General features: G+C 56.9%; 1 protein-coding gene across 1 annotated transcript in view; it reads right to left on the reverse strand.

The window, feature by feature from the left end:
* The window catches only part of BAHCC1 (BAH domain and coiled-coil containing 1), a gene marked incomplete at its 5' end in the record, with an annotated part of 53,186 nt that extends 33,458 nt beyond the window's left edge, over nucleotides 1-19,728 (reverse strand). Inside the window, one exon of the mRNA XM_006869636.1 lies at nucleotides 19,650-19,728. Within this exon, the coding sequence (XP_006869698.1) occupies nucleotides 19,650-19,728 (79 nt within the window). The remainder of the gene's footprint in view (nucleotides 1-19,649) is intronic.

A 19,728-nucleotide genomic window follows, 5' to 3' on the forward strand; every position in this document is an offset into this window, starting at 1 on the left:
AGTGAGCAGGGGCAGGTCTGAGGGCACGGCTCAGGGTTGGCATCGCAGCAAAGGAGTCTTTCATGGGTGACTCTTGGGCTCCAAAGTCTCCCGAATCTTTGTCTCCAAAAACCCAGGCAAAGGTGTTCACAAGGGCGCCTGACAGTCAGGCTCCGGCCCAGGTCTCTTTGTGCCTTAGGCACCTTGGCACAGACACTTTCCCTGTTACTGCAAGACCTCCCAGAACTGTCACCTAAGCCACACCATCACTGACCACCAAGACTGTCATCATCATCATTGTTACCATCACCACCACCACCATTATTACCATCACTACTACCACCACCACCATCATTACCATCACCACCACCACTGTTATCGTCATTGCCAACACCACCAATATGGTTACCATCACCATCATCACTGTTACCATGATTACCAACACCGCCATCATTGTTACCATCACACCCACCACCATCACCATTATCATCACCACCACCACCACCGTTCCCATCACCACCACCATCATCACTGTTACCATGATTACCAACACCGCCATCATTGTTACCACCACCATCAGACAACCAGGTATCAGGCACTGTAACAAGTAAGTCTGTTCCCAGGTGAGCCTTCTTGGAAGCCAAGCATTCTGACTCTCCCAGGCTAAGGAGATAGCTCCACGGCCTCTCAGATGCCAGCCGTCTGCAACTGGCTTTGCCCCCACTTCCCTGAAAGTATCAAGTTGGCACACCTAGGAATGGGGTCATCAGGGCCCAACAGAGGCCTCACCACACCCCCATCAGTCCAGCAGTTCCTGCCCACCTTGAGCAGCACTGGGAAGGATGGATGGATCTCTCCTTAGGGTCAGTGAGCTGATTTGTCTTGTGGGTGTCTGGTCCCAGGTAAGCTGGGGTAACCCCTGAGTCAGAGGAGAGTGAGCAGGATGGAGGATGGGGAGAAGCTTGAGATTACAACTGCAGTGACCTGCTCGGAGTCCCTCAGCGTCCAGCCATGGCCAGTGCAGGCTTCGAGCTGCAGACAGCAGCAATGTGTCCTGGGCAGGATGGTGTGCTCGGCGTTTTCCCTGGCACCACATGTCTGCGTGCAGCCAGACTCCCAAGCTCTCCATGCCCACCCTCTTCCTTGTCCAGTCCAGTGGCCAAGGCCAGGCCTGGGTTCCCCCCCACCCCCACGGGACTGAGTTGGCCTCCCTGTGTTGCCATGACTACTGGCTGCTCACAGGAGAAAGGACACAGGCGGACACAGGCGTTGTACAGAGAAGTCTAAGTCTGACTGTCGGGTGGGGAGCGGGGCCTGGGGGCTGCAGTGGGCACTGGGCTGAGAGCCCTTGGAACGGTAGGGCTCTCAAGAGGCACAGGCCCAGCCCTGGTGAGTCAGGACAGTTGTTCCTCGCCACAGGGCAGGGGGATTTGTGAATGTGAAATGCCTCATCCAAGAGTGAGCCCTTGGAACTTCCCAGACTCGGGTGAGTCAGCAGAGACTCGAGGCTGGGGCTGCCAGGAGAGTCCAGGGCCCGGCCCTGGCCCTTTGAGTGAAGCACCGGTGGGCTGCAGACTTGTATAGGATCTCACACCTCTGCGCCCAGACACAGCCCAGAGGAAGGGCAAGCAGCGGGGGTGGCAGGGTCTAGGCTGACCTTGGGGACTAGGGCGGAAGAGTAGGCCCTCAGACCCCAGGAAGAGAGCCAGGGATTTCCCGGCTGGCCACAGGGCTGGGGCTGAGCAGAGGCCAGACCGCATGGGGCTCGGCAGGGAGGAAAGGACTGCTGGATCCGGCGGGCCAAAAGGGCGGCGCTGACGGCTCACTCCCTCCAGGGGCATGCCTGTGGGGTGAATGTACTCTCTGGGGGCACAGCTTCCTGCTGGCCAGGCCCCAAGGCCCCCACCTCACCCAGGGAAGTCCCTCCGCCCCCGTCCGTCCACCCGGGATGGTGGGAAGTAGCCTCAGCCAAGAGCTGGGTCTGGATCCAGAGCTTGAGGGAGCTTGGCCTGGGAACTCAGGACCTTGAGCCCTCCCATGTGGCCCGGAGAAACTGAGGCACAGAGGAAGCTCCATGTGGGGTCTGGAGCCGGGCAGAGTGACCAGGCTCTGGTGCCCCCACCTGGCCTGGAGTCTGGAGGCTGTATTGCTTGAGGTGGCCAACACCCCAAGCCCCACCTCCAGCCTGGGGTCCCTGCCCCCAAATCTGGGATGCAGCAGATCATGCGATGGAGGGTCCCTTCAGGTCCCTTCCCAGCTCCGGACCTTCCAGAGCTCCCTGCCTAAGTAGCTCCTGCACCCTCATCGATGGGCCTTCCACGGGCCCCTTCCCACCCTGGATCTCCCCTTTCCACTGGGAAGGAGCGCAGGCTTACCCTGTCCCCATCTCAGGATATCACATCCTTGTCCCGTCCATAGGGGGATGACCACCTCCAATACTGTTTCTTTTCTCCAGTGCTTCCGGCCACGCTTCCTCAGTGCTACCGCAGAATGATTCAGTGCACCCCGAGTCCCATGCTGAGACCCCCATGTGCCCAATACACCAGGGAGACAGTGCACCCCAATGCCAGTGCTGAGACCCCACGCGCCCAGCCCACCAGGGAAGGCTTAAACGTATATTCCTGCCACAAGAACACTTGGGGAAAACGGCACCTTTTCCTGATGCCTGACTCATGGACACAGAGCAGGCAGGGCGCCACACTCTTTACTCCAGACACTCCATGGCGGGCAGAGGGAGCCTGTGGGGAGGGGACTGTGGGCACCAGAGCGTCCTCAGTCCCACTGTCCCTGAGCCGACTGGGAAGCCCTCAGAACAGAGCACCCCCACGCCCACCCTGCCGCGGAATTGTCCCCTACACCTCTGAAAGGTCTGGCCGATGGCACCATGCCTACACCACTTCCCCAGCCCCTTCCCTGCCCGCTGCCCAGTAGCCAAATGGCAGACAGCTGTGCAAAGCCTTTGGGTCTGAGCCAGCCGAGCGCACGGGCAGCAGGTGTGGCCAGAAAGTGGGCTGAGGGCTCCTTTCATCTTCCTGGGCCAACCTCCCCACCCCCAGTCCAGGCCCAATGACCCTGCAAGTCCTGTGCCCTGGGACTTTACAAGCCTCCTGCTGGTTAGTGGCCCTGAACTCCTGAGAATTGGGGACCCTGCAGGGTAGATCAAGTCAAAATCATCACCCCAGGCAGGGTGTGAAGGAGGCCTGGCCCTCCCAGTTGCCCTGGCCCCCTCCAATAGCACATGTACCAGGGCTGTGGGGTGGGACTGAATGGCGTGGGAGGCACTGCCAGCCGGCCCAGTGTCTCCTGATTGTTCAGAAGCTGTTTGCTGGACTTTAGAGTCCACGTTAAGACATAGGGTCCAGCTCTGAGGCCACTCAGCCTGCCTAGTTCACCATGGAGGCCTGGCCTGGGCGCCAGGCTGGCTGAGAAAACCGCTCCAGAAGCCAGGACACCCAGGAGGGCCGGCTGACACCCCCTCAGACTCCCCTTCCAGGGAGGTTTGCCTGGTAGCTCAGACCTGGCCTAGGGCCGGAGGTACACCTGGACCCTAACTTCAGTGGCCCCACCTCTCCCACTGTCCCCTGGGCCCCTGGTGACAGGGTTTAAACACCACAGCTGGGCTGGGACTCCATGGTGTCCCCAGGACCCCGAGTTACCCCAATCCAACCCCTATACCATGCGGCACTAAACACTGTGTGAAGTTTCTGGGCACACAGCAGGTGTCGGCAAATTGGAACTGGTCACTGGAGGTGGTGGTAGGTAGCCAGGCAGGGTGGGGGGCCTGGGTTTCCTCCCACCAACCGGCCAAGCTGGGCAGCTGACATGTGTCAGCTTTGAGACCCTCACCCTTGGTGGATCTGACTCAACAACACTCCTGCCAAGCTCCCTACACTTGAGGGTGCAGATGCCACAGCACCCTAACCCTTCTCCTTGTGTCCCCACCTCCCAGCCTTGAAGGGATGCCAGGTGAAGGGGGAGGCGGGCAGGGACAGCGGGGCCTCTGTGCAGCAGACCGGCTGCGGGAACCAGGACCAGAGCAGCAGCGTTTGTTTTCAGTCAGTGAGCCACCGCACCCTCCTCTTCGGGAAATTGCCAAATGGGTTGTAAAAAAAAAACAAAAAAAAAAACGAAAAAAAGGGCCTCATGGAGCTTGGCGGCAGCGGCGGCAGCGAGTAGCAGGTCTCTTCCCCAGCTCTCAGCGCGAACTCGCTTCCGGAAGCCCAGCTGACGGGCTGCTGGCACCAGCAAGGCCCGGGCTCAGCGTCTGGCGGCTCTGCCAGTTCCCACCCCTCCCGCTCACACCCGATCCCGCTCCCAGCTTCCCACGGCTCAACCGGCTTCCTGCCCGAGCCTCGCGCCTCCCCCGTCTGGCTGCAGAGCAGGGAGGCCCGGCTCCCCCGGGGCTGTCCCTTCGGTCTCCCTGGGAGACACCAGGGGCTGCTGGGGCACTGAGGTGGCGGGCGGGCCTGCCGACATCCAGCCAGGCCCCAGAGGAGCCAAGCTGAAGTGTAGAGGGGGGCTGCAGTCCACACAGTTGGCCCCAATTTTGTTTATTCCTGTGAAGGGAAAGGAACAGGGCGGGAGGGGAGGGGAGGCCAAGGAACCTGTGAAACTGTCTGTCTGTCTGACCATGAGCCCAGCCAGAGAAACAAGAGGAGGAGAGAGGAGATCCAGCCCTGGTGGGAGGGTCACTCTGTCCCACCCCCCGTCGGAAGTTGGGATTCCAAGGCCATGTTACATCCCACGCCCCCTGAGACGCCTGTCCGCTGTGAGTGTGCATGTGTGGCTTGCAGCGTTTGAGTGAGGGCGCCCACATGGCCTCTGGCTGTGTATGCCGTTAGGAGTATGCACACAACTCTGTGTCTGTACATTCCTGGGGGTCCTGTAACCTCTCAGTGATGCTCCCCATCTGTGCGGTGTGTGTATGCAACACACCTGTGGGAGGGACAGGGAGCGTGACCTGTGCAGGTTGCTGCATCTGAGTGTATGCCTCCCGGCTTCTGGGGGTGCATGTGTGCCATAGTCTGGGTGCATGTGTAGCTTGGATCCACCCCAGGTCCCTGGGCTGGGCGGGGGTTCTCTGGGGTCTGTGAGGCCTGGGAGAGCACCTTCTCCGCCCTGGGCAGCCCAGCATTGAGCAGCCTCTCTGTGCGCCTGAAAGGGGGCTTCCAGGATTGTGTGCACAGCTGGTACACACGGCATGGTAGAGCTGTCTCCCAGGAGGCACACAGGAAGTGGAGGTTTCTCAGCCATTCCCTTCACAGAAGGCTGCGCTGGGCAGAGCCCCTCGAGTCTGCGGGGCCCATGAATCCCCCAGATATGGGGCAGCCCCCACCCCCAGCTGAGCGCCAGATGTCAGCACCATGGTCCCTGAGCTTCCAGACCCCTCTGCTGCTCCCCCTCCTCCAAGGAGTACAGCTGGTCAAGCCTGGGACAGAAGAAGGCAGGCAGGAGAGAGGCTAGGGCGGCCAAGAAATCGAAGTCTCCCCTGACCTGGCCCAGCCCAACCCGGGCCCAGAAACCTCCCCACGTGGGCTACGAGAATCTTCTAGAAGCCCTGGTGGTCCCAGGGGCATCGTCTCTCAGGCCATAATAGGAAAACTATGTGGTTGTTCGGACACCCGACCAGCAAATGTGGATGACAGGGGACTGGCTCAGCCATGACAAACCAAAATTAATAAGGGAAAATTAATAAATTAATAAAGGAAAAGGAAAAACGAAATACAAACCCGGTTCTTGTTAAGAGGGTAAATTTAGCCCTTCAGCTGCTGTGGCAGGGAGGGTGGGGCAGCTTAGGGACCCACTGGGCCGCCTCTGTCCCGGGCTCTGGGTTGGGCCACATGTGACTCAGAGTCCGGAGGCAGAAGGGGGCGCAGAGAAGGGTGTGGGTGGGAAGGCCTCCCTCGCCTGGGGCCCCTGTCCTTCACACCTCCCTCTGGATCCTCAGGGTCAGCTGAGAGGGCAGGGGGAGGAAGCCGGAGGAGGGTCCTGGGTCAAAGCTGGGAGCTTCCTTTCCAGCTGCATTCTCAAGGGAGGTGATGCTGTGGCCTTAATGTGGGGGCATGCTCACACAAACACACACACATGCACACTTGTAACACAATCACACACATATCCTCACACCCACCCACACATGCATGCTCACAGTCACGCACGTGTGCACTCACACACACTCACACGCTTACACACTCATACTCATTCACACAGACACACCACTCAGCCTGACCCCATCGATCCATGTAGAGAAAGGCTACCCCCCCTCCTCTTCTGCACCCCCCCCCAAGCCAAGCTCAGGAAGAGAAAGGGCAGCCACATAAGGGTGTGAGGGCCCAGCAGTGCCAGGAAGGTTTGCTCACAGGGCTTAGCCTGGCCATGCCAGTCACAGGATGGACCCCAATGGAACTGGGTTTGCCAGAAGCTTTGCCATTCTGGCTGACTGCCGCTGGGTGGGGACTCAGCCCTTCTCCATCTGTCAAACAGACCCAGCCACAGAACCTGGCACAGTCTGGGTGGGCTGGTACACCGGGGACACCCTCTCTGTGGTCATTTTGAGAGAGGTCTCAGGACTAACTGGCTAATCCCCAGAGCCAGGCTGGCTGGGGCTGCATCCTGGAGAGAGACCTAGCGTTGTTGGTCCCCGGGGGAGATCAAGGTCCCCTTTGTAGCCTCATCTCTCAGCCACTTGCTTCAGGTACAATTCAATCCAGCCACACCACACTGGACCACTCAGTGTCTTCAAGTCCAAGGCTGCTTCCTACGAGGGGACCACACAACCTTTCCCTGATCTCCAACCACAAAACTCTTTGTTTCCTAAGATTCCACTCCCAGCCTGACCCCTCCACAGCCCCCTCCTCGGAGCCCCCACCTGGCCTCTGCTGTGTGTCCTTGGATGCTAGGTGCAACTGGTGTCCCAGGACTGTACCCCACAGAGGAAAGGGGGTGGAGGGAGGAGAAAGGGCAGCCAGAAAGGAAGTGGGGGCTGACAGAGATGGGGGGCTCCAGAGAGTGGAGGTACAGAAGTCCCATTGCCTCCTCACCCCTCCCTTTCACTCCTCAGTCATGTTTAGGAGTCTGCCCGGCCGGGCTAGGCTTCAGCACCCTGTTGGCCTCATACCTGGGGACCTCCTGGGGGCTTACATGGGTAAGCAAAGGGGCAGGCCAGGAAAGCCATGCACTGAGCAGCCAGCCGCCAGCGGCCAACAAATTGTAATGAACATGTAAAAGGTGGCAAACGCTGTGCGGGAAATGAGATATGACAGGCGGGGATGAGGAGAAACCGAGAAAATGCAGGGATCCAATTAACGTAAAATGCTGGCTAGATCCCCGTGAGATTGCACTGTGGCCGGGGAGGGCGGAGGTGAGGACCCTGGTGGTCCTGAGCCTGTCCGTTGGGAGGCTGGCGGGGGGGGGGGTGTCCTGCTGCAGGGTACAGACACAGGCACAGAGAAGGCACGCAAGGCCATGGAGGGGAGGCCCAGCGCAGCACCCCTCACAGTCTGCCCAGCGTGCTGCATGCGGGCTGATGGACCCTAGAGATCCTGGGGCCACGTCCCCCAGCTCTGAGCAGACACCCCAGACTGGCCCTGCTTCCCAAGGCTCTGGACTAGAGGGCTCAGCCCACTCTCACCCCCAAGACGGGAAACAGGAAAGGCCCCCAAACCAGAGCAGCCCACCCACTGGCTCCTAGAAGCAGAGAACTCAAAGGGCCGGGCCCTGGCTTCCTTCCCTCTCTTCTCTTTCCTTTTTTGGTCCTTATCTCTATTTCCTTGAACACGTTATCAGGAGGGACCAGTCCCTGGAGAAGGACATCATGCTTGGCCAAGTGGAGGGTCAGAGACAAAGAGGAAGATGGACTGAACAGGGGTTCCAACAATGGGTTCAAAGGTCACATCAGTTGTGAGGAGGACGCAGGACTGGGCAGCGTCTGGCTTACATTGTACACGAGGTTGCTATGAATTTGAGCGGACTCCACAGCACTGAACAAAAACAGAATCTCAACTTCCTTCCTCCATCCTTCCCTTGTCTTCCTCTTTCCTTTCTTCCCTCCCCTGTCCACACAGCACCCCCCAGGTCCAGGCAAGTAAGGCACCTGGACCACGCAGACCGGCAGAGGGCGGTGGCCCTAGGTAGTAAAGGCGTTTATGCCAAACTTTATCATCTCTGAATTCTTGCAGTTTCCCTACCAGCCAGGGATGCCTCTAAAAATTACCCCTCTCCTCTGAATACAGAGACAAAATATTTAAATCTCTATAGATGCTCCACCCAGAGAATAAGGAGAATGAAGCCCCCCACCCCCACCTCCAAGCTTTCTCAGAACCAGCCAGGTGTGCATGGGGGGCAGCTGAGCTTCTAGGGGGAGCCTGCCCATGGTCTACAGCACCTGGGGACCAGGGCACAGGTCAGAGCAGTCCTGGAGGCAGGAGGGGACAATGTCCAGAGTGGGGCCTAAAGCTAGTCTAGGAGAACCAGTCTGTGGGGATCAGGGGCCAGCTGGGGGGCTCAGTTCTGGGGGCTCCTACGTCCCGGACACAGTGGACACAGCATGGCTAGTTGACAGCCTGGGTGGATTCCAAGTCTCAGGGGATCCCCTCCATCCCCCAGCCCCCCCCCGCCACTGGGAGATGGACAGACCTAGTCAGCAAGCCAGGTGGAGTTTCCACGGGTCTTGATGCTGACACTAGCCAGGGCAGGTGGCCACTCAGAGCCTCTGCTGCTTTTGACGCTTGGGGACTGGACCAGTCTTGCTGCCCCACATCAATTCACCAGGACCACCAGGGGTCAGGAGAAGCCAGATCAGGGATTCCTGCCAGTGATCCCTGAGGTCCTGGAAAGGCACCCCCCCCCCAGATCTACACTGATCCCAAGATGCATTGAGACTGTTTGACCACACGCCCGAGAGGTCCATGGCTGGGACCTGCTGCCCATTGTGTCTGTGGGACTGGGGGTGGGTCAAGTACCCCTGCACCCCACTTGGGTGGGTGGCTGACTCGGGAACGGTAGAGACTGAAATCAAGCAGGGCCCCCCAAGACCAGCAGAGTCCACCGTGTGGCCGGCCACCTACCACGCTCGCCCTCTCGGGACCCAGCTGGCCACTCAGGTGGGGACTGGATCCCTAAGGAGGGGTCAGATGTGGGACCCCAGAAGGGCAGATCCAGCCTGTTCTGGACCCTCCCCCACCGGCAGGTCCCCAGCGCCTCTTACCCAGACTTGCAGACTCACCCCAAAGCCCTCCCACCTGGGGTGGAGTAGCTCCCATGGGGTCTGCGGCGCTCCTCACCCACTGCCCTCCTCTTGTCTGGCATTCTAAGGACTTCTTGTCCACCTACAGGCCTGGGACTTAGTCACTTGGGGTTTCTGCTGCGCTATCACCGGCTCCCTCCCGTTGTACACAGAGCAGCGGCCTCCCTGCCTCTCAAGCTTCAGTGCCGTCGGTATTTACACTCGTCAGGGGTTTTTTGGCAGTCGGTCTAAAGAAGCCTTACAATTTAATTTAAACTTAATTTTAATATTAATTTAAAATAAATTAAAAGTTTATTTTTAGGATACCCAAAGGGATGGAAACAATCTCAAAACGGGGAACTGGCTTCCAGGCAAACTGCCCCACCAGATGACCTGCTGGCTTTGGGTGACTGAGGTGTGTGGTGAGGCCAGCTGGACTGGGCAGGCCTGGTGTGCTCTGCTGGACCAGCTCCACCACCACTGCTGAGGCTAGCTTCCAGCAAAGGAGGGAGGGGCCTGCCGTTATCCCATCGTGTGGGTCACCTGGCCACACCTGAGTGCTCCGAGGTCTCAGAGGTTCCCCAGGGCCTCCCCACGGCACCTGCCCCTCCAGCCTGCCCAAGCCCTGCCAGGTAGATGGACTGGAGAGGCCAGGGCCACCTCAGCGCTGCAGGCAGTATGTCTTCCGCACAAGGTCACCCACAGGAGCAGGGACAGGAAGGTAGGGATGGAGGGGCAGCAAGAGGACTGGTCCAAAGCAGGGTCAGTCACTGTTGCCTAATGGGGTCAGGGTCTGTGTCTGGGGTCTGGAAGGGGGATTGCTCAGCTCACAGGACACACCCAGGCCTCACACCCAGGCCTCGTAGGGTACAGGTGGGCATACTTGTTCAAAGGGTCCACCTGGGGGTGGGGAGGGACAGCCTCAGACCCAGTCAGGAGGGGAGGCAAGCACAGTAGTACTCACAGGGCCTCCTGAGCCCCCGGTGTCCCCTAGAGCGTCTCCAGGCCCAGGACAGGTGGAGTGAAAATGTCAGGGGGCCATTCACAAAGCATAGATGCTGTCACCCATGAAGAGGACAGGGCAGCCTCCACCCCCAGTCAGAGCACCCCTGGGAGTCTGGGGGGTCCCCCGGGAAGACAGGAGAGCAGCCCGCCTTGGACTGCTTGGGACCCTGCTGTATTGGGTCATCTGTTGGGATTCGATGACCAGAGTCACCCACTTATGCCTCTAGGAGGCCCTGCCTGGTCTGGGCAGTTAGAAAAGGCCCTGGGCCCCAAGGGTGAGAGCAGTTAGCCTCAGGCCTGCTTGGTGGACTGGATTCAGAAAGCCAAGGTCTTGACATTCCCAGGCAGTCCCATGGAACCTGCACTTCCCTTGTTAGCTCACTGTCACGCTTGCTCAGGCTCCATAGGAGGAGGTGGGAGTGGGGATGGAGCAGGACTGTATCCAGACAGGGCAAAGGGACTGAGGACTCAACGCCCACCAAAGAGATGGGCCAAGTGGCTAAAGAGAGTGGCTGCATGAAGTGGGGGGCCCTGGGCTTCCACATGTCTCCATGCCTGTCTCCCAGTAGGCAGCCCCCCTCGAGGCTCCAGGGCCTCCCCCACATTCTATGCCCCTGGAGTTAAGAGTCAGCACCAACTCACACGCTGACAGATTCACACCTGTAGAGTCACACAGGACAAACACACGTGTACAGATAACACCTGCACAAAGTCACCTGTGCACAAACTCACACGCTGACAGATTCACACCTGTAGAGTCACACAGGACAAACACACGTGTACAGATAACACCTGCACAAAGTCACCTGTGCACAAACTCACACGCTGACAGATTCACACCTGTAGAGTCACACAGGACAAACACACGTGTACAGATAACACCTGCACAAAGTCACCTGTGCACAAACTCACACGCTGACAGATCAACACCTGTACAGCCACATGGGACAAACACACATGTACAGATTAACACCTGTACAAACTCACCCATGTAGTCACATGGGACAAATGTATATGTGTGTAGATTAACACTTGCAGCCATATGTGTACAAACTCAACACTTGCTTTGGGTCATGTATGCACAAATGTACAAGTGTGCAGATTAACACCTGCAGTCACGCATGTACACTCACTCTTGTATTGGGTCATGTATTCACAAAGTCACATGTGTGCAGATTAACACCTGTACAGTCACACATGTACTGACACTTGTACTGGGTCATGTGTGTGCACGCACACATGTGTAGATCAACACCTTTAGTCACCTGTGTGCATTGGGTCATGCGTGCACAGACTCACAACTGTACAGTCACACAGCAGCCTGGAGGCCACATGGTATGGTCACTTCTGTATGAGCAAGGGGATCTTGTGCTGTCCCTCTGGCCTGCCCCAGCTCCCACCTCTGACCACTGTGTACCTGGGTCACTCAGAAGGAATGGACAGACCCACGGCCCACCTGGTCAGCTCCCTTTCATGCAATGCACATGGCCTTTGGCAGCCTCCGCAGAGGACTGGAGATGCTTCTAGAAGGTGACTAGGGCAGGACAAGAAGTGTCCACTCGGGCTGGGGACACAGAGAGGACAGCACAGTGTGGATGCTCCTACATGACAGGCATTCAGGGGGCACAGGCTCCTCGATTTTTAAAGGAGAGGCTGAGGCTCCGCTCGACCCCTGCCCTCTCTCAGGGCAGTTTTCCCACTGCTGGAATCTGTCCTCCCTCTCCACATGTGGCAATTCCCCAGGACAGCTGGTTTGAAGTGAGGAGAGGTCCTATGACCAGAGCTGAGGCACAGCCTTGTAGGATAAAGCACAGGAGTCAGGGCCGGAGGTCCCACTGCCTAGGACAGCTTTCGGGTGTCTCTGGAGGTGGATGTGTGACTAGCATTGGGGGTTGGGGGTGTCCAGGCCAGAGCTGGCAGGGGGGTGAGGGGCCAGGGATGGAGCCCAAAGGCACTGGTGGTGTGGAGGAACTAAGGAAGGCTGTGGGCCTGGGGCTGCTCCAGTAGGTGGCAGGGTTGATGGGCCGGCTAGCAAGTATCAAGGAAGGGAGATGGACGCACACTCGTCTAGGTCCCTGGGCAGCGGCCGGGCTCTGTGGATACAGGACCAGGGTACCACTGTGGCTGCTCAGTGAGGACCTGTCCCAGGGCTCTCTTCAGGCACACACACACACACACATACACACACACACACACACGCCCTACGGGGGGCAGACAACACCAGGAGTTGTGAGGGGCTAGTTCTCTCCAGTCAGAGCACCCTGCCCCCAAATCCACCCACGTGTGCCCCGACCCCAGGGCTTGGTTTCCAGGTCTCATCCTGCTACCCCGGCCCCCACTCTGGCACTCTGAGTCCCATCCCCTCAGCCACCTGCTGTGTGCCCACCCCTTTAGTCTGCAGTGATCTAACCCTGCCATTTTGGCTGGGAGCTGCCCCGGTGGAAGTTGGTGCAAAGCATCGCAGGACCTGGAAAAGGCCCAGTCAAGACCTGTCTTGCTCCCAAAAGGTGACATTGGCTGACTTACTCTCTCCTGACCAGATGGAAGGGGAAGCCCCGGGGAAGGAGCTATCTCTGCCTCGGGGACCCCCCAGCCTGCTTCTCAGAGGCCAGCAGCACCCTACTTCCTTTTCTGCCCAGCCACAGTGCTCCCCACCTGGAATACGTATGCCTACTCTGTGCCCAGAATGGAGCCTGAGAAGGTGGGGGGGGGGAGGGGGGCAGACCTGGGCCACCCTGACACGGGGTCCCCAGTGCACACAGAGTGACTCCACAGACCACCTCATCCCTGGAGGGGGGTAAGTTGGAGGAAGGGAGGAACAGGGAGCCCAGCCCACCTGTTTATTCCCTCCCTCCCCCCCAGGTCAGAATGAAAAAGTACTTCCTGGCTGTTCCAATCTGGAATCTAATCCGCCCTGACAGCTGCAGCAACAGCCAGGCAGAGACCCAGCTCACAGCCGGGCTTGTATCCAGGCCTCTTATCTCATACTCCAGGAGGCCTGTTGGTGCTGTGGGTTATGCAGTGGGCTGCTAACCAAACAGTTGGTGGTTCGAACCCACTAGCTGCTCTGCAGGAGAAAGATGAGGCTGTCTGCATAAAGCCTTGGACACACCCTCGGGCAGTTCGTCTCTGCTGACTCTACGAGACAGAATGGGTACCACCAGGGCAGTGAGCACCTCTTATCGGGACCACCACCCCAGGCCTAGGTCCTATCCCATAATAACCAGGGTTAGGCCTTCCAGCTCACAATCAGGGCTCCATGCCCAGTTCATGCCTGAGGCCAGCCTCCCAGCTGACCTCCCAGGACAGCCACAGCTCACACCTGGTCTCTCAAATCATATCCTGGGTTAGTAGTGCCCAAGAAGCCCAGTCCTTACCCTGTCCCCAGAGTCTCAGGGGTGACTGCTTTATACTACAACAAACAGGGGCAGCCCACAGACACATAGGTCTGATCTAAATGCTATGTTGTTGTTGTTATGTGCCATGGAGTCGGTTCCGACTCATAGCGACCCTGTACAGGGTTTCCAAGGCTGTAAATCTTTACGGGAGCAAAGAGCATCAACTTTCTCCCATGGAACAGCTGGTAGTTTCGAACTGCTGACCGTGAGCTACCAGAGCTCCATGATCTAAACGCTGTATCACCCCATAAACACATCATCAGCCCCATGCTGACCCTGGGTGGGGGCTATTTTGCATTCAGGCTTGGTTTTCATTTCAGCTTGTGAGTGACATCTAACTTTGTCCCTGAGGATAATGGATTCCCCATGGGAATGGAGGGCTGCAGGAGCCCCTTAGATCAAGTGGGCCTGTCTTTGCATGGGGAAGTGTATTCCCAGCACCTGTGAGATCATGTGATGAGCAACCAGCAGGAAGCCCCCCCCCCCCAGGAGGCTGTGAAGCAGTAATGTGGCAGGCTTAAGACCCTCCTGTGGATAGAGTGACCAGTTGGCTGAAGTCTGTGCCTCCAGCCAGGGCAAAGCTTTCATTTTAGAAACTGCTAGCCAGGGTGGGATTTTCTCCGGGGACTCCCTAATCAAAGTCCCTGTGTCCCTGCCACACAGACTCCTCCTGAGGAAGGCAAATGCAAGGGCCAAAAATCATGTGATCTGGTGAGGACCTCCTGGGATTCTGGGGGGGGGGGGTCGGTCACCCAAGATAATCAAGGTAGCTGCTGCACAGGGCCCCAAAAGGGCGGCGGGGCAGCTTCCGATTGGCGCAGCCTGTATTCAGATATTTATGGTAGGGGAGGAAGCCAGGCGAGCCAGAGGCCTCTTCCCGCGGGAAGGACAAGGGGGCACTGGGGGCAACCACCAGGGCCCCTTCCGGCCCAGAAAGCGGCTGCTCCCATTGGCCTAGCTTGGGAATTCCCAGCTCCAGGAATGTGGCGGGTCCCAGGCTCAGACCCTGCAGCCAGACAGGGCATTCTGGGAAATGTAGTCCTCTGGGAGTTCTGAGGCCTGCTGGGATTTACTAGGGGGTGTTTGGTTAAAGAACAACCAAGATAGATAGAGACTGCGTGTACAGGGCTACCCTGACCCAGGTTTGGAGTGGAAGTTTACAATTCTTGAACACCAGCAGCCTGAAAAGGCACTAGTTCTTTGAAAGCACTTCTGGACTCTTACTTTGGTAGGGAGACCTGGGGACCGCCCAGAGAGGAAAGGACCTGGCCAAAGTGCCCAGGTTGAAAAAAGCAGCACAGGCCCCCACCTCTTCCCTCCTCTGGCCTCTGCCCCCAGACACAGAGCAGAGGGGCCGGCTAGGGGCAGGGTGTTAGCTCCGCAGAGCCTGTAGCGAGCATCCTTCGGGCTGGAACATTATTTATGCTCACAGCCCGCTCTGATGACATATGTAAGTTGACAGCGAACATCCTATCAACTTGCTGGAGTGTATCTTGATTGTTAAAACACACTCTTAAAGGTGTACCATCATTTATCAAATTAAAATAGCCACGGTTTGTTCCTTTCCTCTCTCCTCCTCCTCCAGCCTTCTGTCCTCCTATCCTACACCAAGGCCCAGCTCCTGGGGGATAATGCCCCTGCTCCCAAGGACCCTGGGCTGCCCTTAACCAAAACCGAAGCCTATTGTTGTCAAGCGGAGTCCACTAGGACAGAGGAGAATTGCCCCGTAGGGCTCGCAAGGCTGTAAATCTTTCTGAATCTTTCTCTCTTGGAGTGGCTGGTGAATTCGAACCGCTGACCTTTCGGTTAGCATCTGAGTACTTAACCACTGTGCCACCAGGGATCCTTTCACCCCACCCTAGGCAAGGGCAAACCCACTAATGGCCAAAAAATGACAAACGCCAGAAGCCTCACCAATTAAATTTAAACTCATGCAAAGCTCACTGGCTAGTAAATTATTATTTTTATTAGCTTGAACCAAGTTCCCGTAAGGGAGAAAGTCAACTTGCTCCCATGAATGGCTCTTGTATAATTTATTTAACTCCGTGCTCTTTGCCAAAGCCTGGAATATTTTTAGCTCGTTCTGTTGTTGGATTTGGCTTTTTTATGTGTGTTTCGGAGGGATATTTTTAGACTCCTCCATGTTATCCTAGCAGCCTCCTATGTGTTTGGTCCTGCCTGTGCGGGCTGCACTGAAGCCTGTCTCCAAGTGAGACGAGGGGGATTTCTAAGAATAACCGGGAAGCATTTGGGGTGTGTGTGTGTGTTTTCCAGGGGAGATAGGATATCTTCTTCGCAAAGTAGCTCCCTGCCTCCCTCGCTAATTTGCTTTATTACTCAGACGACCTGAATATTCCTATAGAAAATAGAAAATGCAGTGTCTCCGTACAGCAATAGACATGATGGCAGTTCACACCGTGCCGGGGGAAAAAAAAAAACCACAACCCATATTCCAAAAAAAAAAAACCAAAACGGGCTCTGATTGGGCAGGCGGGGTGAGCCGCAGCCAGACCGTCTACACGGCCACCAGATTCCCTCAGCTCCCAGCTCGTTGGCGGTTTTTGATGTCCTCGCACTCCGCTCCGTCACTTATGAGCAGGATGAGTAGGCTCTTCCGAAAGTAACTCTTTTCACACCTACTTAATGTTGGTAACTGTTGCAGAAACACTGTCTTGTGGTGGAGTTAATGAGGTCTTTACGAAAATGTATTTTTTTCCCTTTACAAAAAAATATCACGTGACAAGGGAGGGAAACTTTCTATGGGGTCTTTTCACACTAGGAAATTATCTTTTTTTTTCCCCCCCTCTCTACTGGATTTTTTTTTTTCGGGGGGGGTGTTTGCGGGGGATGGTGATCGGAAATATTTTGTATGGGAAGGAAGTTTGCTGTTCTTCCATCAGACAGCGGGCCTCCCAGTGCATCCCAAACCAACCCCACCCCTGGCCCCTCTGACTGGGACTGTTTACACCCCCAAAAGGATAAAAGGATGGGGCAGGGAGGGGTCTCAGGACTTCCGAGTTGCTGCCAGAATACTCAAACCCAGACTTTGAACAACACCAGGCAGAGAAGGCCCAGGGCACAGACTGACTAGCCAGGGGAGGGGGGAAGAGACGACGCCCAGCCACTAGGCAGTACTGGGAGGCCCTGTGTCTGGGCTTCCCCCGGGCGGGCTGCCTCCTTATTCAGCCGCTTGGCGAACTGCAAGATTCCCCCATCGCTCGAGGCAGTAGCACTGATGAAAAATCTTGGGCTGGTTCGTTGTTGATTTTCCTTCCCCCCCCCCCTAGATTTCACAGCTTTGCCTCCGGACCATCTGTATTAGAGACAAAATCTAACAGTGCTCTAAAAATAATGATTCCAAACATTTTAATTACACCTTTCGGTGAGAAGGTTACTGTAACAGCACTTTGCCATAAAACCCTACAGCCCGATTATAAAGCTATCAGCACTTTCAGTTTTAGAAAGACAATGGAGTCCTGCTTTCCCCATGGGGGTCCCTTGAGCTGACATCTTGAAAGTACAGGGTGGGGACCAGGCTGGGCAGTAGCCCGGGCGTCAGGCTAGGAGACCCTCCGACCAGTGAGAAAACGCTTGAGCAGCCAGGGACGAGGCAGCGCCTTGGAAACCAAGCATTCATTCCCCACCTCATATAAAACTTATACGGGGGACAAGGGACCTTTTCCTTTCTGCTGGGCAGTGGGTGGACGGAAGGGCGGAGGTGGCTGGACCTCTGCAGACTCCGACTAGCTGCTGAAATGGGGAGAAAGTCCTTCAAAGCGGTTGTTTGAAATTGGGCACGTGCAAATACAACAACAACAAAACTTGCTTCTGCTGTTCCTCTTCCTACACTGAATCACAGAGCAACACAGGCCAAAACACCGTGATCTGGGATATGATTCCTTTTCGTAAAAAATTTTTATAAACCGGCTTTCCAAAACCTCAAGGCGCTCAGCTACTATGATGGTCTTTGCTAGGCAGCTCAGCAGGGTTTATCTGCAGAAAGGGCACAATGGGGCCTCTGCTCCCCCAGAGGGTTGGAAGCTACCCTCATCTAGGGCAACCTGTGCGTGGAAGAGTGGGCAGGGGTTGGGGGGGCATGGCCAGTGCAACGTCCCACTCCTCTCTGGAGCCTACACTCCAAGAAACACGTGGACAAACTTGGAATGAGCAAGACAAAGGTTCCACCCGGCCACCTGACTCTGTGGCACCTGGGTCTGGAAATGCTGGCAGGAAGGGGGCCATGGAGGCCCAAGCAGACCCAGCCCTGGCCGCTGTGACTGGCGAGTAAGCAAGGGACACTGCCTGCCTGACTGGGCAGGAGGACACAGCCCAGCTCCTGATGGAAAACAGAGATGCTGGAGTCAGAGTGGGACAGCCTGCCAGGTTACAGGGCACACAGGGGTGGGGGAGATCCTTCCTTCCCACTCCCCCTTTGCAGGCTCAGACTTGCCCCTCCTCACCCCCAGCAAGGGCCACCAGGCCAGCAACCAGGAGAAGGGCTGGCCTGGAAGCAGAGCCCTGGCCCTGCAGCCCTCAGGAGCTCTCCTTGCCCCCACCCTTCTACCCCCAGTCTGGGCTGAGCTGGGCAGCATCTCTATTGAAGGGCAGAAAGAGACAGCAGGAGAGAGATTTTAAAAGCACCAATTGCTCAATCAAGTACTTTTTCTCTCTCTTTCGAGGGTTATATATCAGAGAAGAGAAGAAACGAAGGTAGAGGCGGAGGGAAGGAGGTGAAGCAAGCCTGAGGTGGTCAGGAAGCAGCGGGAGCAGGTCTGGGCCTGGGCGGAGTACAAGGCCACAGCAGGGCCGACTCCAGATTTGGGGAATCGCCTCCTGTTGTAAATGCTAAAAGCCCAATAGTCACTAAACAACGCAGAGCTGTACTGTTGGGTATGTTTTTCTTTTAGGAATTTTATGTTTTCCTTTTTGATATTTCTCTTATGTTTTTCCTACCTGACAATATCTCTTCAAATCCTGTCGCTGCCTTTTTAATCCACACGTGCTAATTGTAATCCCATTAAAACAGATATAATTTGATTAGTATTCACAGTTCATCGAGTTAGCAATAATAGCTGTTAGTGCCAAATTTAAAAGAAAAACAAAATACTGCAAACAACGCTGCTGATGTTTAAAACAAGATGTAAACAAAAGCCAGGGGACCTGCCAGGATGACCCGGGAGTCCCCAATATCATCATGAAAACTGCCCCAAACCTGTGTCACTGACCCAGCCAGGGTCATGTTGGTCTGGGTGAGCCAGCTGCCCGTCTCGCCAGCCTCCAGCGGCCGCTACCTTACTTCTAACTTTGCTCAAAATGAATCGCCATCCCACCAAAAACAAAGCTGCTCTCTAGGCCTGGGGCACCGTGGCGATTCAGAGGATGGCCACGCGCCCGCACGCCAGAGGCCCAAGCCCAGGACTCCCGGCTTTCTCCTCCAGGAGAAAATTTGCGCGCACTCGCCTGCACCGAAGTCGGAGCACGGCCCTGCGCCACTCCCTCCCGAGCCCGGGGCTCCTGGGTCCCAAGGCGACAAAGCCCGGCAGCATTGGCCACGCTTTGTCCGCGTTAGCAGGATACCAGAGGCTCTTGTTGAGGCCAATGCATCCCTGCAAACCCATTCTCACCCTGACACTTCAAGGCTTTATATAGAAACATAACTTGCTCGCCTTACACCGCCAGTCGCTATTAACGCGCGCCTGGCGATCACCGCCAAATCCGCGGGGCCACGGCCCCCGCCCCTTAGCCCACAACGGCCGTTTTGTTCCCGCAGAAAGCTCCTCCTTGTCCCAGTCTGGAGCGGCGCAAGGCGCTGAATGCAGAAAAGAACTCGCCACGGAATTTTGTGCTTCGGCAGAGGAGGGGGGCGGCGCTGAGGGGGAAGGCTTTATTTTTAGCGGCCTCAGGGCTGTCCCTCCGAGACCCGCGGGGACCCCGGGGAAGGCCGCCTGCAAGGGGGGGGGGTCGCAAGAGCCAGGCTTAAGCTCCTTGCGAACCCTGTCCTCGTGGTCCTCCCGAACGATCCACCCTGCGCTGGGCACGGTACTGACCTGTGTGCGAAGCCATGGGCAGCGGTGACGGGAAGTACTTCCCGGGCTGGAAGTGGGCCGGGGGCTGCGCGGAGGGTCC

This window comes from Chrysochloris asiatica, unplaced genomic scaffold, assembly GCF_000296735.1.
Source record: "Chrysochloris asiatica unplaced genomic scaffold, ChrAsi1.0 scaffold00132, whole genome shotgun sequence".
In the NCBI taxonomy this organism is placed as follows: Eukaryota; Metazoa; Chordata; class Mammalia; order Afrosoricida; family Chrysochloridae; genus Chrysochloris; species Chrysochloris asiatica.